Source organism: Vipera berus (genome assembly GCF_964194415.1).
Source record: "Vipera berus genome assembly, chromosome: Z".
NCBI classification, from domain to species: domain Eukaryota; kingdom Metazoa; phylum Chordata; class Lepidosauria; order Squamata; family Viperidae; genus Vipera; species Vipera berus.
Genome location: NC_138205.1, coordinates 34139412 through 34164597, shown reverse-complemented (window position 1 = coordinate 34164597; position 25186 = coordinate 34139412). Strand labels below are relative to the sequence as shown.

Genomic DNA, 25186 nt, shown 5'->3' with positions numbered 1-25186 from the left:
GTTTACATCTTCATCTTCACAGTGAATCAAGTTGAGAATTCCAAGGCTTGAATAAATGAGACTCTAGTATCAACAATGAATCTTTAGTTATCAGAGGCCAATCGTATTTTGAATCAGTAAAATGTTAATTCTTCTGCTGCATTGGTAATAATTCTAGTTGTATTAAGAAAGTCTATACCTTGCTTCATATCATATAAAAACTTATGTAACAATAAATAGATTGCATGTCAAAACTGGTGTTTCTTCTTTGGCATTTGAGTAAAATGTACCATTTATTCTCTACTTTTCTTAAACACAAGTATACCAAGCACAGTGTGCTTGTCTTTCATTTTATGTTATTTTGGCCTTAAGCATTTTACTTCTCTTAATTCAGATGTTTTTGGAAGATGCTGGTTATTTTGAAGGGGAAGGGGGCATTGTTCCCCTGATAAATAAAACTTCACAAATCTTTTAGCTTTGAAGGCTTCCCAGCTATTCTTCCAAGCAGTCCCTCTTTCAGGCTTCTATGTGAGCTTGAAAAAGTATCATTGCTTTAATAAGTGCATTAACTTTAGCTCATGGGTTCCTTAAAGGATCAGCATTTTTTTCAGGATCATATGGAAAGCTGAAAAAATGATTAATTAGGAGTGAGATGCTGCATTTGTGCAAGGTTCAAAGGCTTTCCCTGAAATATATTTGAAGTGTACATAGCCCTAATAAATATTCATCAAAAAAAGACAGTGGTGACTGATGAACACTGGCTATTGTAGAACCATATCAGTATAGAATCCTTGGTCACTTTATGTCATCTTTTGCTAGGTTGCAAGCACTTTTCAACCTTTTCTTAAACTGAAGTTCAGTACCCTGATCCCTGACTCTTCCTCAAAACAATAGTGTTAAAAGAAAGCACCAGAAGGCTGAAATAGCATATTCAGGTAAGAGAAGAGGTAGAACCTGGGGGCAAAATTAGAAGAGGGATCAGCCTAGAATTCTAAGTAGCCGATAGGAAACTGAGTACAAACACCTTTAATCATTCAGTCAGTCAGGTTAGTTGAGATGATTCATACCTATCATTAACAATAACTTAGTTTAATTGGACCTTCACGTGAACCTGATCTTTCACACCTGACAATTCAGTAGTTGTTAAATTCTAGTAAATTACAGAGAAAAGTTTCTGGTGTAAGGCATTAATGATAGATAGTGATTATAAAGTTATTTACTTTTTTTATACTTGCATTGAATCCCTACCATTCCAGTTCTAAAAGTCATAGAGTATCAGACAGAAATGTACTAGATGTGTAGGGAAGTTGCTGTGTATTGTTAAAACAGTTGGATTTATGTCTGATGAATTTCTTCTGCAGATGGAATTTGGGAGAAGCATTATCTCATGTAGAGAGGCACCTGGGATACATTCCTGTATGAATTGTGGGGAAGGGGGAGGGTTACATTTGAAAGTCTGCTTGGGCATATGGCTTTAGAGTTCCAAAGTAAGCCTGAAAGACTGAGGCAAAATGCAGGTAGGCAGGTAAGTATGACTGATAACACCTTCACAGAATGGCAACTGGATCAGGTTTTTGCAGTTTACATTACATAGATGCTGAACTATCTACTTTATAGGGAACTGCAGTAAATTAAGGACTTCCTCAAAATGATGATAGACATGCAGTGGTAGTTTGATGCAAGCACTATCCTGACATTTAGCAAAAGTATTTAAGGGCACCATGCTGCATATTTCATCACTTGTCTCTCTTGTAAAACCTATACAATTTACTGGCTTGTTTGAAGCATGGGTAGATATTGGGAGCATTTAATGTCAACTATTCTTCAAGTTTTTTAAATTAATGTGCAAGATTTTATAAGATCAATAACTTATCAATACAACTTGAATGATTTTTTCTGAGTTCAGTATGAGCAAGTAACATACCATTTTTGAAAGAGTACTTGCATATGGGAATGTAGTTTCCTTGTTTCTTCCAAAACAGGCAAACATTCTTATAGAATACTGTAGTTCCAACAAGACAAGATGTTCTGTAATGTAGTTTCTTTTACATTTAATCTTCTACTTGCCTGCTTTCTACATAACAGGGAACAGTGATCAATTTAGTTTTCCAAGCCAACCCTTTTTACCAGATCAAATTTCATGTTTTCTTCATATTTCCATCAATCCGATTAGATTGATTCTTCAGTCTTTTAGCTAAAAGATCTATTAAACACAAAGATGGAAGTTGTTCCTTTTTGAGCCACCACTTTTTATTTAATAATTCCAGAATGTTGGCTTATGTCATCAAAGTTATCCCAAGAACATATAATGATTTTTGACATAACAGATCAACAGAACGTCTCTGTTTTTTTCTTATTTTTCTTATTTTACACAACTTGATAACCAGAAGGGGGCGAAAAAGTATCATTTCTCTGCAGACTTAGAACAAAGGGTTATTTCTGTTTTGTTTTTGCAGCTAGTGAATGAATTGTGCTTGTAATGAATGATATACACAAAGTAGTTTTTTTGGAGGGGAAAAAAAGTGCCGGAACTCATGCACAGTCCGGTTCCAGTCGAAAGCCCTTTACGGAGGGGTGGGGGGGAGAGAAGAAACTGCTTTAGGGAGCTTCCAAGGCTCAGATCACTCACCTGGAAAAGGTCTGTCTCCTCTCTGCCACGGTTCCTGCTGCCGCTCCGATCTGAGGCCAGGGGACACGTCCACAGCCCTCCGTGGCCATGGAACCGGGCTCTGGAGGCTTGGACAAGGCCTCCAAAGCCCAGATTGGGCTGCGGGGGGAGGGTGCAAAATCGCTCCGCAACCATAGATCTGGGCTCTGGAGGCATTTTCCAGACCTCCGGATCAGGTCGCAGGTGGCTGCAAAATCGCTCCGTGACTATAGATCTGGGCTCTGAAGGCATTTTCCAGGCCTCCGGAGCCTGATTGGGCTGCACGGGGGCCACAAAATTGCTCCGCAGCCATTGATCCAAGCTCCAGAGGCTTAGAAAAGGCGTGCGGAGGCCGGATCGGCGGTGGCGGGGGTGACGCGAAATTGCTCTGCAGCCATAGATCTGGGCCGCAGAGGCCTTTTCGAGGCCATCGGAGCTCGGATCGGGCTGCTGGGGGTCTGCAAAATTGCTCTGCAGCCATATCTGTACTCGAGCTAGCAGCTTAGAAGGAACTGTTAATTCCATTCAAAAAAAGGTGCCAGAACGTTGTTCCATGCATTCAATGACAAAAAAAAGCCCTGGATACACATACTGGTTGTATTTACACACACACTTAGCATATTCTTACACTTGATTTAGTATATTGTGTGACCCAGCCTGTTTAGTTAATTTATAGTTCAATGTATTATTAGGGTTTTGGCAACCAAAGTAAAGATGTGGTGTGAATTTAGCCATTCATTCTCTTTGAAAAAAAAGATTATCTTAAGCTGTTCCATAGTTAAAAGTAATTTTTGCCTCATTAAAATAATTTAAAAATCTATTATGATGGTCGGCAGTTTGGCGGGTCGAATCCCGAGTGCCGCGTAACAGAGTGAGCGCCTGTGTCCCAGCTTCTGCCAACCTAGCAGTTCGAAAGCACGTAAAAAATGCAAGTAGAAAAATAGGGACCACTACGGTGGGAAGGTAACAGCATTCCGTGCGCCTCTGGCGTCTAGTCATGCCGGCCACATGACCACGGAGACGTCCTCTGACAAGCGCTGGCTCTTCAGCTTTGAAACGGACATGAGCACCGGCCCCTAGAGTCGGAAACGACTAGCACGCATGTGCGGGGGAACCTTTACCTTTACCTTTTATACTAAATGGGAGCACCGACTGGAGTTTCATATTTCTAAGTTAGATTTTACTTAAGGTATTTTCTTAGCTTCTAACCTTTGGAAGTTATTCTGCCAATGGATAAGGATACAACCCATCACTGTTATATATCTATTACAAAATCTAGGTAATGGTATAGACACTAAGAGTTAATAGTGGGAGAAGGAAGGCATGCAGCCAACAGCACACTTCTCCTTCCTATAGGCTTCTCTCCTCTTTGCAAAAGCATTCAGCCAATGATAAATTTCACATTCCTGTAGGCCCCTCTCCTCTTTGCACAAGCGTTTTTGCAAAGAGAAGAGGGTGCCCTGTTCTCCTTTCCTACACTGACATCTTGAGCATTGGAGATCTTCAAAAGGTAAGTGAGCGATCGGTTACAGAGTTGGTGTGGAGAAGGCCCAAGCAGCTGTGGGGATCCTAAGGAGTGTGAAGCAGAGCATGGGATATCTCAGTGGGTAGGGAGAGGCCTTGGATGGCCAGAAGCAGATGGTCTTGTTCCTGCACTAGGCTCCCTTGGTTTTCCCCACCCCTGAGGTACCCCATGCGCACTTAACAATCTGCACACATTTGTGAGAAGCAGCAATGAGGGCTCATTTACTTAATGTGTTTCATTTAATGTCCTCCTGGCTTATGATGGTAATGGGCAGCTCCATTTTGATCGTAACTCAAGGACTACCTGTATTCTTTTTGTGGGAAGGGTGGTGTATGACAACCCTGCAAAGTAGTATCATCCAGTCTCCTGATATGCTAAGATCCACAACTTCTGGTGCTATGTGATTTTCAGGTGGTGGCAGATTATAAAAGTAATAAATCATTTTGAAATTATTCCATATCTCAGTAATCTCAAACAAACTATCAAGTGATAAATGCTCTTTTATACTCCTGAGATTTCAGGTGAAAATAAATATATAAACACTAGTTTGGTGTATGGTGAAAGTGCTGGCCTAAAAACCCAAGAAACCTGTGAGTTCTAGTCCCGCCATGAAAGCCACCTGGGTAACTTTGGGCCAGTCATTCTCTCTTAGCCCAATCTACCTCACCTAATTCTTGTTATGGAGAAAATAGACTAGAGATAAGATTTATGTAAGTTCACCACCTTGAGATATTTATAAAGTAGTAAAGATGGAATATGTGCATCTCTGTGCTGTGTGTATGTAGTGCAAAATTTGACAATTTATGAGTTTTCATGTATTTTTAAAACTGCATTTTAAATCGGGAGCTGTATAGAGATCCTATGGCAATATTATGGGATATATGGTGCATTTGAGTGCCTCACTGATTGAGTTACTGCAGGGATTGCAAACGATGGCTTAGCAAGCTGTGTGAGTTCATTGGGTAGGTCTCCAAATATTTTGAAGGACATTTGCCAATACACTAGGTAGCACGACTTCAGGTATGCTGGATGTAGTTCAGTAAATTTGGAAGATCACAATTTGTGCTTTATCACCTTGACTATAGAAACATTGCTAAATGCATTTTTCTATCACAGAAACGCATTTTAGATTTATATTCACCTTTCATTCAGGAGTTCAAAGTGACATGCGTAATGCTCCTTCTCCAAAATCCCTATAGAAAATTAGACTGAGAATCCCAGACCCCAAGGGAGTGCCTGTTGTGAAGGATGGACCAGAACATGGGTGTCTGTTTCTAGTCCAGCACCTACATCACCATTTTGTGTGACTGGATAGGGACAAAAATGTTAATATAATTCTATATTTTTATGATTTTAATTACTTCTTCAGCTCCATATTCTAGCTCACTGGTTTCCCAAATTGCATTAAGAACCCTTTTGAATGTTTAAATCAGGGGTCTTCAAACCTGGCCCTTTCATGACTTGTGGACTTCAACTCCCAGAATTCCTCAGGCAGCGTACCTGGCTCAGGAATTCTGGGAGTTGAAGTCCACAAGTCATAAAAGGGCCAAGTTTGAAGACCCCTGGTTTAACCTTTTGTGGAGTCCCATATGACATAGCAGGACCTTCAGTATCTGTTGACTGAAATAAAACAATAATAAAATCTAGCATGAATTTAATTTTAATTAATTTTAATTCATTTTTATTTTACTAAACACAAAACACACAGGCATTGTATAGGCAATGGAAGTTTACTCACTGTACAAAAGTTAATAATTTTGGGTGGGAGATGCATATTGGTGAGGTTGGTGTTCAGATGAGACTTAAAAGGAAGCCAGTGGTATGACCCAAGGGATAAGATACTGTAGGTGAAGTGTCTTATTTATGGGAGAAGAAAAACAGAAGAGGGGATTGTGACAGATGGGATGCATTGGTGGGGTAACAGGAGCTCTTAGGGCAGTGAATGCAGAACAAGGAAACATAGAATGGTGATTGTTATGTTGTTAGTAATTAAGACAAAGAAAATCCAACCATGGGCTGTTCAGTATTGCAATTAGGCTGGAAAAATTACTCTTAGCCAGCAGGAAGAAAGGAACTAGCCTAAATCAGTTGCTATTCTACCTCCTAAAACAGCTTAGTATTTATCTTCTTCCCTATACTTCAACTCAGACAGTAAAGCATCTGTGTCAGCAGAAGAACCATCTGGCTTGTTTTGTTCTCCATGTTTGATACATATTGTAGACCCCTTCCAGGGGTGTCAAAACTCAATTCCATTGAGGGCCGCATCAGCATTACAGTTGCCCTCAAAGGGCAAGTTGCATGTAAAGACTATGTATCACATTAATCCCGGTGTACCCAAGCCTCCTGTCTTGCATTTCCTCCTGTCTTTGGGTAAAAGTCTGCAGGCAGGCAGCTACGTGTGGGAAAGTGCAGCACAGATGAAGGAAAAGGAGGAAGGAAAGACAGTGAGGTGGGGGAAGGGGTGAGAACTGAAGAAACAGACACCACCCTGAGCGCCTTCCATCCTTTCTCTTTCCTTCCCTCGCCAACCACTCGCTCTCAGGCAGAGGGCATGCCCCCCCCCCCGTGGTTACTGCTGCTACACAGCTCCACATGTTGAGAGGCTCCCGCTGCCCCACTGCTAGCAAAGATACCTGAAGAAGTGAGGAGGCAACTGCTCAGTCACCTCCTCTTCCTAGTCTGCTTGCGGGCCAGATTTGGCCCACAGGCCTTGAGTTTGACACGTCTGCCTTGCAATAACTCTGAGGACCCCCCACTCAGAGTTTAGGATTAGTGGTTCAATTTGTTGCATAATGATAGTAGGATTTGCCTTTCTCTGGAAGAAACTCTTTATATTTGGTGCACCCCAATAAGCTAATTATGTATATCCCCATATTTCATATTATTGTAGATTGGAAATTGCCCAAATGAAATGTGAGAAGGATAACTAAATCAGACCTTGTCCAATCCTGTCACAGTCCTGATTTTGTGAATGTGTGTGAGATATGTGACTTTCTGACAGGATGCTGCAGTCTTGGCTCTATTATTAGACAGACCCTGGAACTACTAACCAGCAGCTACTGCTAAAAAATCAGAGTTGGATATGTCAGCAACTGGTCTACTGCCGTTTCATTTGTGTAAACACGTTATATCTGTGCATCATTGAGGAAAAATTCTACTGTGAATCCATCCAGCTTCTCTATATTAAACAAGGGAAATAAAATCTTGGGCATTACTTCAGGCAGCAAAATATCTTAAGGCATCTTTACACAGTGTATCTGTTACAATCTTTATGCAACTCCTCTGGTAGAAATTTCACCAAGGAAGACCAACAATTCAGAGAGTATCCAAATAATAATTTTATTTTGGTAAAAGCAGCCAAGTGTGAAGAGAGCCAAAGTAAACTTGCAAGGCAGCTACAGAACTTCATCAAAAGAAACAGATGGCATGTAGTTCAAATAGAAAATATAAAGGAAGAAACTGCTTTTACAACTGATAAAGACAGGATCTTTAATTAATTCCCAAGTGCAAGCAGAGTTTCTTCTGAAATCTACCCTGTTTTTTCTGGTATGCTTAATTATCTGAGCTGATATATTAAGTGGTAAAATGGTCTCAGTTTAGAATCATTTCCAAGACTATCTTTACTACTAGAGGGTGGCTATTTAGAATTTACTACATAAGATTCACTGGATATGCACATGCACGTATCTCCATTCTGAAAAAAAGGATATATTTTCAATAAGTAGTCAATAAGTACTTGAAAAAGATAAACCAATGCTTATTTATCTGAACTGAATGGAATACTTTGTTTGAATTTGTCTCCTGTACAGAAACACTCAGTGTACATGCCAAGCAAAAATCATAATCATAATATAAATTTAAGAGGGAACAAAGAAAATAAGAAGGATAAATAATAATAATACTACAGCCATGCTACATGGATTAATATACATGGATATTAGACAGCACTGTGAGAGTTAGGTGTTTAGCAGAATGATGGCAATGGAGTAAGTAGTCCATTGTTACAAATTTAAAGTTTTCTGTACTGGAAAACATTTCCCCAATTTTTTTTTAAAAAGCAGCAACATAACTTAAAAGATAAAAATGCTACTAAAGTAGATTTTGCTATATATAATTTTAACTATTTAGCTAACTGATACATGGTATATAATCTGCATGTAAGCAACTTATCTCTGTTACAGGATTCAGTCTTAAAGAATAAAAAGTGCACAGTCAAACTAAAAAATAATATTGTGATTTTTCAAGAAAAAGAATTCCACGCATGTGTTCTATTTTAATAGAATACTCTTAATTATATAATAAGCTTGGCCTTTTGACAATGCAATCATATATAAGAGAAATTTCAACAAAGCAGCACATTTCTATCTTAACATACAGAGATTCTGGTTATAAGATTGTTGCAACTCCTTAATGTTGGAGGTACAAACACTACAGTCCAATCTGAAGCTTCCAATAAATTGACTCTATTAAAATGTATTAATATTTTGTTTTCAGCAAAGGCTCTTTTTTTAACCCTTTCTATACGGTGACAACACTGGTGAAAACTTGTTATTTCCTTTATCAGTCTCAACATCATTAAAAAAAATGGGTTCGGTCTTCAGATCATTTTCTGATACGACAGTGAGCTCCCTGACATCAGACTTGGAACATTTTTGTAACTGGGAAGAATAATTGTTGCTTTGCCTGAACAGCATAAAATAGAAGCAAAGCAAGCAAAAATCCAATTTTATTCTTTGCTACTGGCAGAGCTAGAAACCACGATGAAGTCAAATATACCCGTCCCAGGATAATGTTGCAGGATCCAATCTGGGTCGGTCACAGAGACCAGAGGTTTTGTCTTCCAAACTTTCATTGTGCTGGAGCCCATATGCTAAAAATATTCTCTTTAGTAGAGCTGGAAAACTACCGTATATACTTGAGTATAAGCCGAATTTTTCAGCCCACTTTTTGGGCTGAAAAATTCCACTTCGGCTTATACTCCAGTCAACAAAAAAACTTACCGAGGACTTGTGCGCGGCCGAGGCTTTGGTGCTTCCGGGATCGCGCGCACCTCTCCCAAGCCACCGCAGTCCGAGACCTGCAGGTCTCCGTTCCTCCGCGCCCTGCCTGCCTGCTTCTTTCAGCTGTCTGCCCATCAGCTGTCCATAGGGATGCTGCAAAGCTCTCCTTCTCTAGGCCTTGGACTCCCTCCTGGCTGAAGAGTAGATGAACCAAGCCAGCAAGGAGACAAAATGTTTCTGCAGCTGTTTTTCCTCTGAAGGTTTTTTTTGTTTTTTTTTTTAAAGTAATCTCCGAAGGTTATGCCAGAAAATGGAGGACGCTGGGTCTTTGCAAGCTTTAGCTGTCCGCCTGGCTGCCTGAAGGCCGCCCTTTTCAGGCAGTCTGACAGACAGCTAAAACTTGCAAAGACCCAGCGTCCTCCATTTTCTGGCACAACTTTTAGGGATTTGTTATTATTATTCCTACTACTACTATTACTACTACTACTACTTCAGGAGTAAAAAGTTGCAGAAAAAAATTCTCTCCTTACTAGCTTAGTTCCTCTACTCTTCCATCTGGAGCCAAGGTAAGATTTTAAAAAGGGATATTGGTTGGAAGGCAGAGGGAGAGTTTAGTTTTAGCATCTAAAAAAAGGGGGGGGGAAATCAGCGAGTACATCCCAACCAGCTTTTTATGTTTTTGTTATTGAAGAAATATGGGGGAGGGGGAGGGGTTCTGGGGTGGGTTGGGGAGGGGATAATATTGTAACTTCAATAAAAATTTTCAATAAAAAAAAAGAAATATGGCTTTCTGGGGGAAGGTGGGGAGGGCGTTAAGGAAGGAAAGGGTTTTTGGAAGCTCGTCCTGAAGCTGCCTTTTGTGCAAGGGGCCTTTTCTCAAAGCCTAGAGAGGCAGCTTTGTTGCCTCCCCGTAGACAGCTGATGGGCGAACACCAAAAGCTCCAAAAGGCTAGGGAACTAGTCCCAGAACACCTTGGTAGGAGGAAGGGCAGAGGCAGAATTGGGAAAGAGGTAAGACAGGGTTTTCCTTCCCAGATGTTTCTCTTTGGCAAGACAGCCAGCTGTGCTGAAGCCCAGTATCTGGGGGTGGGGGAGACCTGAGGCAGGCAGGCTGGTGCTTGCATTAGGCCTCCCAGGATCCCAGAGGCTTGCAGAGCGCGGATCCAGCCTCCGAGGCATGCAGAACGGCGGATCGGCTTATACTCGAGTCAACAACTTTTCCCAGTTTTTGGGGGTGAAATTGGGGGTCTCGGCTTATACTCGAGTCGGCTTATACTCAAGTATATACGGTATATATGCTTATCATGAACATGATTCTTTATTCATAGATTAAGGGTAGAGGGAAAAAAGCATCTTATTTTTAAATATAAGATTTAAAAATGGAAAATTCTGCTTCCAAAGCAAAAACATAATGTATTATTTAATTTAACACATGCATCACAAGAAAATTAAACTAATCAGTACTTCAAGCCCAACAACAGACTTCAGCCTTGAATGTCAAGTTTAGCAGATCAAGTATCTATCCCTGCCAGATCATACAAAGGAAAGAAATGAAAGAAAAAAGGCATTAGTGTAATAGCTTCGGTGGTGCAAGCAGGCTTACTCTTGGTTTAAGCGATGGCAAAAGACATGATCATCATACACTTGCTTGCTTGAGCTGTCAAAGGTTTTATCACAATATGGACAGTCGAGGATATGATTTTGCACATGATCCAAATACTGCTGTTGTCCAATGTCATTAGGGAAGACTTCCTGGCACATGGGACACGTTTTGGGAGGGACCTAAAAGAAGACAATGCAATTTTTTTTTCCAAATAGCTTGCAACTGCATGATATAAATTGCTGTTACAGGAATGGACAAGCTTTTGTTTTGTGGCATTCTGGTAGGTGATGGAGTAGAATTGTAGCTAGCAGAGAAAAAGGAGATGGATACCTCAAACCAGCGTTTCCCAACCTTAGGAACTTGAAGATGCGTGGACTTCAACTCCCAGAATTCCCCAGCCAGCTATGCTGGCTGGGGAATTCTGGGAGTTGAAGTCCACGCATCTTCAAGTTCCTAAGGTTGGAAAACGCTGCCTCAAACCAACAAGTGCAAAATATTAAGTGACTAAGGGCATTAATCTGCTTCCCCCCCAGTTCTATACAAGGCTGGTTTAAAGCACCAAAAGGACAATGATTGTAACCAACAATTGCAACTTCAATTACCATGTATCCTTTCCCCTTTTTCCTCTGATTTTTTTCACTGTAACACTATCTTTACAGTGTGGTTTCAGGTTTTTTTGTATTGTGTTCAATAATAAAGGCATTAAAAGTGAAAACTCACCGGGTCCCTCTCAGCAATTTCTGGTGGTGCTGTAAAACAAACCAAAGTGATAAAAACAAAACACATTTACATTAGTTAATTAATATATAGCATCAGTAACACTTTAAACTACTATGTGATGGTAAAAAACAGTGATGTCAGAAATCAGTCATAGAGTCTATACACTTGTATGAATATTTGTAAGATCTGGCAACATATCTATTCCATCTTATTTAGACATACAACTCGTAGAATCTGCCAATGTCCACTTCAGGGCATTGTTATTATTTCTCAGCAAAATATAACATATCCAAAAGAAGTAGCACTTCCCATAACTGCAAAATCTGGTACAGTACTCCTTCACTTATGCTTAGTGACTGTTCAGTTACCATGGATCCCCCCCAAAAGGTACTTATAACCTGATTTTAAAGTACCAATGACTGCCCCTGCCTAAAGTCATGTAGACCACATTTTGGGTACTTGGCCACTGGTTTGCATTTATAGCCATTTTCAGCATCTCATGGTCAAGTGCCCACAATTTACAAAGTTTTCCCCCCAAAAAACCAGTGTTTGCTTCTGATCTTTGACAAAAACATCCAGTAGTGAACAATGGGTTTGCTTAACAACCACTTAACAACTGCTGCAAAAAAAGGAACAAAAAATTGGATCAGTTATGTGATGACCAACTTTATGATCATCACAACTTACATCAATAATGGGGAAGACTCCATTATGGTCATGAGTTGAGGACCACCTGAACAATTAAACAACACAGCACTGGATGAAGGTGAAGGTTTGTTCTTTGGGCTTGTGGGTTGGTTTCCGAACGTTTCGTTACCAGGCTAGGTAACATCTTCAGTGGAGTTAGGGCTGTGTTGTTTATAAGGATTTCAGGTGAGAGTGTGTCAAGTGAGGGATTTTTGATGGGTCATTTACGAGTCATCAGTGAGAAGTTTGTGATGGGTCTTGTGACAGAGCGATTACGTCACAATACATCAACACAGCAACTGGATTATCAATTAGCATACTTTTGCTGCTAGTTTGAACCTCCCCACTGGATGTCCAACACCACTCACCAGAATAAGGATTTCCAAACAGGAGGACAGAATTAGGTGGTGACTGGGATAGCAGATCAGCAGATGAACTGCGTATTTCAGGGAGGCGTGCCCTCAAGCCCTCATTTTCCTGCCATAATTTCTGTAAAAAAAATGCAAAAACAGTAGCTTTGGAAGTTATGATATATAGCTAGCTGGGCCAAGAAACAGTTGTTTGCATCTGAAATATAGCAACAAAATTCCCTGCTTGCACCTGGAAGCTGATTTCTCAACATTCCCATAATACAGTTTCACAGTGGGAACATCCACACAAAGGTTTGCAACAGTTCAGAAGCAGCTGTAGATTTTTCTGGACTTCATACTGCTGATTGATCTAGGGACCTGGAAATGTTTATTTTTGTTCTGTACTGATTTAAAACCTGAGCAAAACTGGGTGCCATCCTTTGCAATACTGCAGAGATTGTAAGCAAGTTCTTCTTCTATAGTGAAAACTTTTGCTTATCCCACCTCCTGCAATCAAAACTCACATTACTTTCTCTTTTCACTTCCATCATATATTATCAGTGTCCTATTCCTAGAGTTTGTCTACAGGTAAAATTTAGTATGCACTTGCCACTGAAGCAACATGCAACCATGGTTATAACTAGTGAGTAAAGTGTCTGCCTACAAAAATGCCAAACATTATTATTTCACTTTTTATAGCTTGCACACAATATTGTAGAATACAGTAACACTGTGCAGTAAAGGAAATTTACCTCATAAGGACCATTTAGTTTTGTTTCAAATGGACAAATGGACATAACATGTATTGAAAATGTGTATAGATATTAGGGACTCTGTGCATTAAGGCAAACAAGGATAGTGGCTTACCCATCTGTCTTTGAAATGTTTGGGAATTAAAATATCCAGAATTCTTAGCCACAAGGAGGCCACTAGACTACAAAAAACTGTCACAAGCAACTTCTATCTGTCTCTAACTGCACAATACTGCCTTCTGCACAATAATCCAACAGTAGCATCTCTCATCACTCCCCACATGACAAAGTTTGCACCTGATTTTCTTGCTCTATTTCATCTTTTTCCTTCTTCAGGGTTTGAAGTGCAAGTGTTTGTTCTTCCTGAATCTTGCTCAACTTTTGCTGAGAAAAGAAAAAAGCTGAAGCATAATTAGAAGCCAAAGGCAAATGATAAATATCTTTCTTCCCCCATCCCCCAAATCCATATTTTATACGTCTTCCACTAGAACTCAGGGTTACAATCCATTTAATTCTTAGAGCAGTAAGGAATAAGGTGGAGTAAGGTTAGGCTGAAAGATAACGGAGTGCAAGATCTTCCACTAAGTCTCAGGACTGGGAACTTAAATTAGGCATGCTCCATCTTTAACTACTATAAAAGCCAGCAATCCCAGAAGGATAATAGGATTTACACTGGGTGCCGTAATCAAATAATCTCTATATCATTCTAAAGCACTGATAGGAGATTTTGTTGTTTTAGGCACAAATAAAATGGGTGAAGTGTACAGCAGGGAGACATTGGAATTGGCCCAGTCAAAAATGTGCACCCAAACTCTGTAATAGTAGGATTTATAAAATAAGTGAACAGGCACTTAGGTATGAGAGGGAAAAGAACTTTATATATGGACAGGTAGGTGGATGGAGAAATAACTGATTCAAGAGAAATGGAACACATGGTGTTTAGGACAAGCTTCAACGTAGGGCAAATTACAGAATGACATGGCTATAGAGGGATAAAGGTAAAGGTTGCCCCGCACATGCGTGCTAGTCATTTCCAACTCTAGGGACCAGTGCTTATCTCCGTTTCAAAGCCAAAGAGCCAGCGCTTGTCCGAGGATGTCTCCGTGGTCATGTGGCCGGCATGACTAGACGCCAAAGGCGCACGGAACGCTGTTACCTTCCCACCGTAGTGGTCCCTATTTTTCTACTTGCATTTTTACGTGCTTTCGAACTGCTAGGTTGGCAGAAGCTGGGACGAGTAACAGGCGCTCACTCTGCTACGCAGCACTCGGGATTCGACCTGCCAAACTGCCGATCTTCTGATCGACAAGCTCAGCGTCCCAACCCACTGAGCCAAAAACTTCCCAAAACTGGAGCAATAAGTTCACTAAAGGTTTTAATGGGGAGAAGAGACAGAATAAAAGAACAGCATACACAAAGTCAAAACATGTGGATTATCCCCCAATGTGGAGCCCAACAGAGCATAGCTCAAGACTTCTGCTTTAATGTATTCCATTTTTTCTCCTTGATTAGGCACTTAGGAAAAAAAATGATAATGGACAGATTGGGAGCCTCAAATAAAATGATCACAGATGCCGAATGAGGACTAACAGAAAATCATAGCTAGGATGATATAACCTAAGGCATTCATTTCACTGTCAAAGTCCTGCTTATATTTTTCTTTTTATTGTTAAGCAAATAAATCCTTGTTTTCTTTCTTCCTTGTTTATCATTGTTTACCCTTAGCAGAGAGGTTTTGCTTGCTAACTCTCCTTCCGACTCTTGGCTCTTATGGTAGAACTGTGAGACTTCATCCTTGTCACTGCCTTGTCCTTTCTTCTCCTAATCAGAAAGTGCTTCAGCATAGTCCATCACATCGCCTCCCTCTTCATAAACACAGTCAACCACTGAAATCTGCAAGGTTAGTTTATGGAAGGCCACTGCTGTCTTATTGTGCTGAGAAAATGATTATTGTGTGCTGAGTTGAGTCCCTTGTAGACAAAACACTTTCTGGCTGCTTATAATCTGACGGTGATACCTGAAGTCTGGAACACAAACTGCTGGGAGGGGTTGCGGCAATGGAGAAGGGATATAGAGACAAAGAGTTGTTTACATTCTTAAATGATGATTGCTTATGTGCCATCCAAGGAAATTACTCTCTGGGATTGACTGTATCTACGAAGGGAGAGGTGGTGTGATAAACTACAGTGAAGTGGCAGTTTCTCAGGAAGAAAGGATAATAAGATTTTTGCAGAATAATCTGCAGCAGTTAGATTATCTGAGGTATAGGATCTCCATGGAGGGACTGCTTCATTAGATTAATAAACTATGCTCTTTCTAGTAAAGAATGTACAAATTTAAAGTTATTTAAGGTTAAAAGACTATATAGCAAAAGAAGAAAAAAATATAGGAAAATTACCTGTCTAAACAAGGTAGCATTTAATTGATAATTCTCTCCCTTCAATTCTTCCAGATGCTTTGCTTTGTCTTTAATGGTCTCCTGCAGGCTGTCCACCTCCTTCTGTTGACTTTGCACTTGTAACTAACAAAAGAGAGAGATGTGTGTCATTCCCCAAATGCAGATCAAGAAAAGGAACAATTAGGCCAGGGGTAGGCAACCCCTGGCTCAGTGGGTTAGGACGCCAAGCTTGTCGATCAGAAGGTCGGCAATTTGGCGGGTCGAATCCCGAGTGCCGTGTAGCAGAGCGAGCTCCTGTTACTCGTCCCAGCTTCTGCCAAGCTAGAAGTTCGAAAGCACGTAAAAATGCAAGTAGAAAAATAGGGACCACTACGGTGGGAAGGTAACAGCGTTCCGTGCGCCTTTGGCGTCCAGTCATGCCAGCCACATGACCACGGAGACGTCCTCAGACAAGCGCTGGCTCTTCGGCTTTGAAACAGAGATGAGCACCGGCCCCTAGAGTCAGAAACGACTAGAATGCATGTGCGGGGGAACCTTTACCTTTTAGGCAACCTTGGCTCTTTTATGAGCATGGCTGGCTCAGGAATTCTGGGAGTTGAAATCCACGAATCATAAAAGAGCCAAGGTTGCCTACCCCTGCATCAGGCAATCAGGGTCAAAGTTAGTTTTAGGTCAGTTTTGTAAAATTTCCAAATTTGATAATTATGAAATTATATAATTCTTGAGAAATATGGAAGCTAAAAAAAACCCTTAACAATTTAGGCAGATATTCTGGATAAGGCCATGAAATTTTTCTTTCAATAGCTGACATGACTAAAAAATAAAAAATCTTCTGTATTCAGAAATCCTCTACTCTCTATCCTCCAAAAATGGCATCTTGAGCGATTGGGAGTTTTCCCCCACCCTGTTGATGAATGACTGATTTCACTGCTGATTTCCCTCTTTGGAGGTACTTGTTCCCTAGATCCGAATGGGAGCAACTACGAACAATCCCAGATGACTCTCAGATGACCATGCTGTTTACCTGTAAAGAGAAGCCTAGATGATTGTAATTCACAGTAAGAATGGCCAGAGAATCAGGAATTTTGTTCGGGGGTGGGGGGTGGGCTACTACAATGGCCTGAAATTTGAGTCAGTCATAATTCCCTTTTCATTCCAGGCAATCATAATGTTGAATGGTCACTGAATCAATGGTCATAACTCAAGGAATATCTGTTTATGAAACAACTCAGATAAGGGTTTTAATTCTATCATGTTAAATGTTAACCATACAGATGCAGGGTAAATATACATAGGGAGTATGTATTGACAGAAGTTGTTCCTAAATTTAGATAAGGATGAAAATATGTATCAGAATTCATTGCTTCATTGGGAATGTGAAACAATTAAATATATTTGGTCCTATCCATTCAAGCATAAATGCTGTTTCTGATTCTCTAAAATTGGGATTTGAAAAGCTTCCTCCTCCCAAGGTTGAAGCTTATAGATGAACCTTCCATTATGATATTCTTTGCAAGTGTTGAGACTGCAAGAAGTTGAAGAATCTGCACTGCTGGTCAAGTTGGCTGACAAGTTGGCTGATCAGGAGTTAATTATTTTAAACCCTTAAGAAAAGATCCCAGCGCTGCTAACTCACTTGAAGTTCTTCTGTTTGACACAAAATGGTTTTCAGCCGGTTTCCCATCTGTTCTTTCTCAGATAATATAGATTCTTTCTCTTCTTTGATCCTGTTTGGAAACAGGCATAGCAGATTATTATTATTTCTTTATTGCATTTAATATACTACCAAGAACAATACTTCTCTGGATAATTCAGAGGACAAAAGTTATACTGTAACCTATGTAGTATGCAAATGCAGAGTATTTTTTGCTTAAGTTTAACCATCAGGTACAAGTAACCAAAACCATCCCATGAACAGGCCCAAGTAGATGCTTTACCATTGATCACCCATATTACAAGAATCTTGCCAGACTGTCTGCCTTCTCTTGGGAAATGGCAAATATAGACCTAAGGGTTTACCTCAGACTTTCCTGCCCCGACTCCAAGCTGAAATGATTTTTTACTCCCTCTAGAGGGGGACCCTTTCCTTCATCTGGTGATTCTACCACATCATGACCTCCTCTCTAAACAAACCCCCTCCTTCCTCCATTTTGTCTTCTTTGTCTGAGTTCTCATGGGAACTGGACAATGGGGATAGTGATGACACGAAATGTAAGAAGAATCGTCCTCCTCCATGTCCTAGGAATCCTCCCAGCCAGGTGGCTTTCCCTGCAAAGCATCTAAAGCATTAGAAGGGTCATCTCCCCCATTTCCCTCAGGAAGTGAAAACCCAAAGTTGAAGATTGAACCATTGCCAGTTTCACACTTCTCCCTGTGAATAATTACCCCCTTCACTCACTGGTTCTTCTCAGGCTAAGGACTGAAGCAGGTACTGGGAGCATGGAGTATCTTGGCTTGCTTGAGAAGCGCTTGTGAAACTTTTACTAATTCTGGAGCATCCATGTATCTTGCATTTTCTCACGAGTGCTCTGCTTCTGTGTAGCCCTTCCAGTGAATCAAACACTGTATTCTTTTCTCATCTTGAGTCCAATGTTTCCCTCACTTCAAATTCCCTTTGCCTTCAACAATCATAGAGGGGGATTGGGTGGGTGGAGGCTACCAATGACTGTAAAGTGCCTCCTTCACCAGCAATGAAGAATGAAAGTGGGTGCACTTTGAAAGATGGTGGCAACCACAAACAAAAGTCCACAGCATTGACCTATCATAGGACCTTAAAAGGCCCCCCAAATTTTGCCTGTAGTTTTTTTTAAAAAACTGATATAAGTTAAAAATATAGTAGGCAGCCACAGACGATCCGCCTTTGCAATTGCTAGCCTCTCTTATATTGCTGTTGTGTTGTCTTAAGGACCTCTTGTAAGACCGTTTAGTTTGGTCTAGCTGTTCTTTCAACAGTGCCTGAGCACTGCATTGCTCCTCTGGAAAATCCAGGCCCCAAGAAAGCAACTCTATTGTGAGGTTGCAGATAAAATCTGTGAGTGCTTCCCCATAAGGCCTGGAACCGGGTGACTGCAATTGATACATGGATAGAATTACTATATACAAAATTAGCTAATGGATTAAGAGATGGCCAATTATGTTGGCTGTATGTACCTCAGATACTGTTGTAATATCTGGTTGTTAGTGACGAGATCTACCACTACCAATATTGATATATAACCTGCACTGGAAAATCTGTTCTAAAGTCAAATGATACTGTATGCCAAGGCTGGGGGAGTGGGGGTGGGTGTATTTTACTTTTGTCCCTTCAGCATACTTGGCATAGTCTTTGATGTCTGGTGTGATCTTAGGCCACCAACGTCTCTTAGTGTTTTGTGCAGTATCTTGAAGACTCCCCCATGTCCAGCTGTCTCAATGTCAATTCAAAGTTGTAGCACCTTCTCCCTTAAAAGTACAGGCATGAAGATCCTGTCTTTATGCTGCAGATTTTCCATCTTTGACCAAAAACAGATATTGTACCTTGATGGGTCCCCTAGAGGTCATCCATCCAATCCCAAACATAAGGGTCTTGCTGCTGATATGTCTTGATTCTGGTGAACAAATCTTGGACCTGTTATCCTGCTGCCAAATTTCTTTGCTAATAATTGCCAGTGCCGACTAAAGTTAAAAGACTGTAATACTCTTGCAGGATTGATGCTTATTGCAACTGAAGATACGTGGCTTGTGAAATAGGAGTCTAAGGTAACAAATATAGCACTGCTTGCACCTTAGTAAATCTGCAGACTATTAGTTGAAATCCTATAGCCTAAGTAGTCCAATTGGGAGGTCAAAGGCGCATTTCTCAAGCTTGACAAACAGCGTATTCTCCTGTAGCTTTCACAACATCTTCCTAATGTGCTGCACACAAGTTCTGTGGAACTTCTTGTCTCGCCAGCTCACTCTGAATGTCATCGTGCAAACCATGCTTGAACTGGTCAATCAAGGCTGACTCATTCCAATCAGCATCTGCTGCCAATAATTTAAAATCAGAAATGTATAACTGCACTCTTCTGTTGCCCTGCTTAAGCTGCTGAATCTTGTGACTGGCTGTGACTGCTTGGATGAGATCTCCAAAATATGTTCTGAATCTCCCCATGAAGTTTTGATAATTATTCATTATTGGGTCGTTGCCCTCTATGATTGGTTGTGCCCATTTGGCCGCAGATTCCTTTAACAAACTCAATATAAATGATACTTTTGCATGATCTTTTGGAAACTCTGCAGCTCGGGTTCCCATAAACAATTCACACTGACCAATGAAGTTTTTCATTTTGTCTGCTTCTCCTCCAAACTTCTCTGGCAAACCACTATGGGAGGAGATTGGTTGCTCTACCAGACCTAATGGGGTCACTGATGGTTGAACCAACTGAAGTATTGTTCCTTGTAAGTTCCTCATTTCTGCTTCCACTTCCTGTTGATGTAGGAGTAAGGTATCCATCATCTCTTGTGAAGACATAGCAGCTGCCTGCAATTCTGCTGCCATATCCGTTGTTTTCTCCTTCCCAGAAGCGCAGAGTCTGGCAAGATTAATGTCAGGCGGAAGTAACCAGAACCATTCCATGAATAGGCCCAAGTAGATACTTTATTGCTGATCACACATATTACAAACATTTCACCAGACCATCTGCTTTTCCTATAGGTTTAACCTTCGATGTTTACTTCCCTGAACCGATTCCAAGCTAGAATGTCTTCTTACTCTTACTCCCCTTGGAGGGTTCCCCTCTCCTTTAGCCAGTAATTCTTCTGCATCCCAGAGAACAAAGTTTTTAACCACAATATGCATATTATCAGTGTTATTATTCTTATTCAAATGCTAGCCATAGCTAACTATATCTACTAAGAACAAGCCAGCTTCATAAAACTATGTCCTTGCATTTGTTTTCGCACAGATAATAAAAACAGAACAAAGGGATTCCAAACATGTTTTTACGGCTGCATTGAAAAGAGAACAGGGATTTCATGAATCCAAGGTTTTCCTAAGCTTCGATCACTAAAATTTTACTTAGTGTTATGACTGAACCAGCTATCTCTAGGAGGAAAAATAAATACTTACTGCATCAGTTCTGCCTTAAGGGCACACTTCTCATGTTCCAGATCTTTCTTTTGGGATTCAAGTTTCTCACATTTGTTCTCTAAAGTGTTCACTCTATCTTGGAGAACCTGAAATGTCAGAGCAGAAAAACAAATCATCAAGATTTCCATTTATCATAATTTCACAGATAAGAAAAGTGTAATTAATATTTCTATTTTTCTTGTTTTCTTCTCACTATTATATTTTTGGCCAATCTATTAGCCATTATACAGTGAATAATCAATGGATTCTCTTTTCTTTTTGTTTTTGGGTAATTTTGTTTAGAAGTTTTTCTATAGCTTCCATTATTACAGCTAATTCTAAGGAAACATAGTTCTAAATTCAGACAATTCTGAAGCAGTGTGGTCTCAGCCACCAAAACATCTTCTGTTCTGAAGCTCCTTTATTTTTGTTTGAACATACAAAACCTCCTTCCCATCCAGTGTGTCCTAACATCAATATTTTAATGACTAGGATTCAATCAACTTTTTCTAATCTGGGCATAATTTGTCCCCCTTCCTACTTTTTAAACAAGGAACCATGTAGTGTTCCATGCTTTCCTTTTTAATTGGTATTACACCAATATAGACTCAACATTGTCTATAGTACAGTGGTCTTTCCTCATTCTCCCCAATCCTGGTGGAATGTTTTCTTAGTAGTTCACTAAAACTAGCACACTGAATAGCACATAGCTATATTCCTTACTGTAAGGCAATTTCTGTGGAGACTGTAAACTCTACATCATTTTAGAAAGGAAACACTAGTTAACTGTATTCAGTTATCTTTTTGTTGTTGTGCTTTGCTATGTTTTGGGGACGGTTCCTACCTTAGATGCTACAAGTTCTTCTTGTAGATGCACATTCTGTTCCTGAAGACTTACTAGGTCCTTCATCAGTTTCTTATTTTCTTGAAGCAATGTTTCATTTTGCTGTTGTATTTTCTCCACTTCCCCCTACAAACCAAAATCAAAAGAACCGAAGTGCATGATATTAATATATTTTTTTATTTTTTTTAAATTCCATTTATATCCCGCCCTTCTCCGAAGACTCAGGGCGGCTTACAAGCTTAGCAGTAGCCTTCATTCTATGTATATGCCTGCTTATTAGGGCTTTCACACACACCCCAAGCGGCATTATTACAAAGTCAGCTTAACTGCCCCCAACAATCTGGGTCCTCATTTTACCTACCTCGGAAGGATGGAAGGCTGAGTCAACCTTGAATATGTTCTGGAGAGGTGTCCTAGATCCTTCAGGACACCTCAACCCAGAAGTCATTACCAACAATATATAATAGATGTTTATTATATATTGTTGGTAATGACTTCTGAGTTTATTAGCCTTTGATTACACGCAATGCTAACTGTATCGGCCAAAACAGTGCATCAAGGATATTTTTGATCTCTCTTGCTTTCTGCCTTTTTGACTTTATTTTATCTTTAAAACATTATAACACCCTTTTAGGAAAAAGATAATCCTTCTGATCTGGCTTCCATCATAGCATTTTTTTTTAAAAAAAACAATAGATTCCATACATTAGGAATGGGCAGCTAGATGATTGGCATGTAGGGGTCTATATTTACATATTTACATGTATCTTGACAAACGTATCTCCACCTTATCTATAATCCGACTAGCAAAGAACTTTTGTCTCTCTTGATATTGAGATATTGCCATAAAAACCATCCAACATTCACATAAGAAACATCCAATAGAGTAAAAGTTATTTTTAAAAATAATCAAAATTAACCCTAAGTATATCTAGCAATTTGATGAAATAATTGTAGGGGAAAGGCACTGAAAATACATTCAGAACAGAATATATTTATATACAGTGAATTCTCACACATTTGTCAGGGTGCAGCATGCTAACATGGGATATGGGAAAAGGCTTAAGCCATGTTATATCCGTGACATATTTGGCTGAACTAACCTCTTTAGTAATTACCAGCATGTCATCCTCAATCTCAGTACAAAATTGAAAAGGGACACTGGCCCCACGGATTTGCCCATCTTGATCAACATAGCAAAACTGATAATACTCATCATCTTTTGGCAGATAGTAGGCTGAAAGAACAAAAAGACACATTCCATGTTTAGAGTCTCAATCATTCAGAAGAAATACAAAAGTTAGCTATCTAACATTTAGTTATGGCTTACCCTTCAGTGGTAATCTGTTGGATTCCAAATGGAAGGAGGGCTGACAGCTTTTAAAATTTCTCTCTTTCCCAAGCAGCAAAGCTGACAGTTCTAGCTAAATATCTGACTAAAATTAAAATTAAGCCTAGTTCACCCACCCTTCTTTTCTTCCTTTTTTGACTTCATTCTCATATTGTTTATTCTTACTATCAACAGTGCTCTCGTATCTCAGACTCATGTCTCACCATAGCCACTGCTGAGGTGGGGAACAAATGATATTACCAGATTTCCCAGGATACAATTACTGCTGAATTACAATCACTTCTCAACTTCCTTTTTCTCTCTCCAGTGGTAAAAGTTACTGAACCAGGAAATACTAGCCCGTGTATACCAAGTAATTCCATTAGCACTAGGTGAAATTACACTTTTTATCTTCTATAGCAGACATGTCAAACACAAGGCCCGGGGGCTGGATCCAGCCCGCAAAGTGGTTTCATGCGGCCCGCGAAGCCATCCTGGAAACAGTGAGGGAACAGCCCCCACTGCCTTGGCCCTGGCCCAGAGACCCTCCTTCTACCAGAGACCCTCAGATCTGTCCCACTCCTGCCCAGGCCCCCATAGGCATCCTTGATGCGAACGATGTAGAGCTGGCCATGCCCACCCAGTAGGCCACGCCCACCCAGGCCATACCCACCCAGCCCCCTGAGGGCAACCTCAATGCTGATGCGGCCCTCAATGAAATTGAGTTTGACACCCCTGTTCTATAGGAAGGAAAGATGACAGACAACTACCAGGATTTTGGGAATGACTTACAATACTATCAGTATCTAACTCTTAATCTGGCAAAATAAAAACAATCCATAAAATAAACCTAGTAATTGGTTCCATAGATTCTTTGTAAGGGACTGTTAGTGAATAAAGCCTAGATTTGAAACCACCCATTTTGAATGCCACAGTGGCACTATATGCACGGTTGGATTTCAGCAGATAACAGTGTCATGATTACTGTAGCAAGTTTCCTTTGCAAAACTGCACCTTTAATTCCCTTCCCATCACTGACCTTTAAAAATCACCTGCTGTTGTTCAGCACAGCTGTTCTCAGAATCACTTGGCTCAGGGGCCCACATGAATGTATAGTATTCACGAGTTGTCTTCCATCCCACCTGTAAGGCAACAACAAAATGCATGTGAAGGCTTCTGATTCCTGCTCCAACTAGTCATCACCCAGCCTGGGTTTCTCCACACATACTGAAACTGCTAAAGCCTATATTAACTATGGATCTGGGGAACTACAATCCAAGCACATCTTCAAGGTATTAGGCTGGAGAAGACTGTTCAAATATTGTAGAGATACTGTGATGTATTCATTTTCCATCCTCTTAGTACCATCAAGTAGTTACTGAGTGAAGTAATTATAGACTGTATTCAGACACAGCAATCTTATGTGAAATTTATATTGGAAGTAGGAAGAAGTGTTCCATGTGGCCCTATTGGTTTGTTGCAAGGGTCTTCAAACTTGGCCCTTTTATGACTCATGGACTTCAACTCCCAGAATTCCTCAGCCAGTGTGCCTGGCTGAGGAATTCTGGGAGTTGAAGTCCATGAGCCATAAAAGGCCTGAGTTTGAAGACCCCTGGTTTGCTGTATCCAAGGAGAGAGGAAAGCCTTCATCTTTGAAATTACAATGAATAGGAATGAATTACCTACACTAGCAGCAGGGCTAGAATTAACCCCTAGCAGTTTTGAAGACAGATAGGAAGACTGTAAGGCTTTCAGAGAACAAACTTATTCCTAACATATCTTGTCCATCTCTTTTGCTTTGGAGCACCTTTGACCTCGCAAAATGTTTAATCTGCATTTCAAGGAACCCGAAGTGGCATAACCTGTCATTCTGCTGAAATACCATTTTCCATGAAGGACTTCAGAGAACTTTAAGTCTCTTATTTTGGTCTCTGGATTACTTCAGGAATTCTCCCTCAAAGGGGAGGTACTTTTATTAATAGTACCCATCCACATTTTTTGGAAAAATAATGTTCAACACTTCAATAGAGCTTTGGGGGGAGAACCATAATAGATAAATGTTGGCTTGGTACCAACTGGTAAACAGCTGAAAATGGCACAAGCACTACTTAAGTGCTAAAAAGATATATAATTTATTAACAGAAAACTGAAAGTTGAATGGGAAAGATTAGCTTCCCTCCTGTATTATTTCTTCTTGTCCTCAAGATATGGATCTTGGAGAAACCTGAAAAACTACCAAATCTCAATTTTCCTAAAAACCTG

At 40.2% G+C, this 25186-nt stretch overlaps 1 protein-coding gene across 4 annotated transcripts in view; it reads right to left on the bottom strand.

Moving 5' to 3' along the window:
* Positions 1-7469: 7469 nt before the first annotated feature.
* CALCOCO2 (calcium binding and coiled-coil domain 2) overlaps positions 7470-25186 on the bottom strand; it is a 34163-nt gene continuing 16446 nt past the window's right edge. For all 4 annotated transcript variants that reach the window (XM_081343626.1, XM_081343624.1, XM_081343625.1 and 1 more), the window contains 11 exons: positions 23964-24066; positions 22698-22831; positions 21595-21720; positions 20751-20857; positions 17298-17388; positions 15662-15784; positions 13561-13647; positions 12530-12650; positions 11475-11503; positions 10755-10933; positions 7470-7845 (listed from right to left, as the gene is read on the bottom strand). In XM_081343626.1, the coding sequence (XP_081199752.1) occupies positions 7803-7845; positions 10755-10933; positions 11475-11503; positions 12530-12650; positions 13561-13647; positions 15662-15784; positions 17298-17388; positions 20751-20857; positions 21595-21720; positions 22698-22831; positions 23964-24066 (1143 nt within the window). In that variant the 3' untranslated portion in view covers positions 7470-7802. The remainder of the gene's footprint in view (positions 7846-10754; positions 10934-11474; positions 11504-12529; positions 12651-13560; positions 13648-15661; positions 15785-17297; positions 17389-20750; positions 20858-21594; positions 21721-22697; positions 22832-23963; positions 24067-25186) is intronic.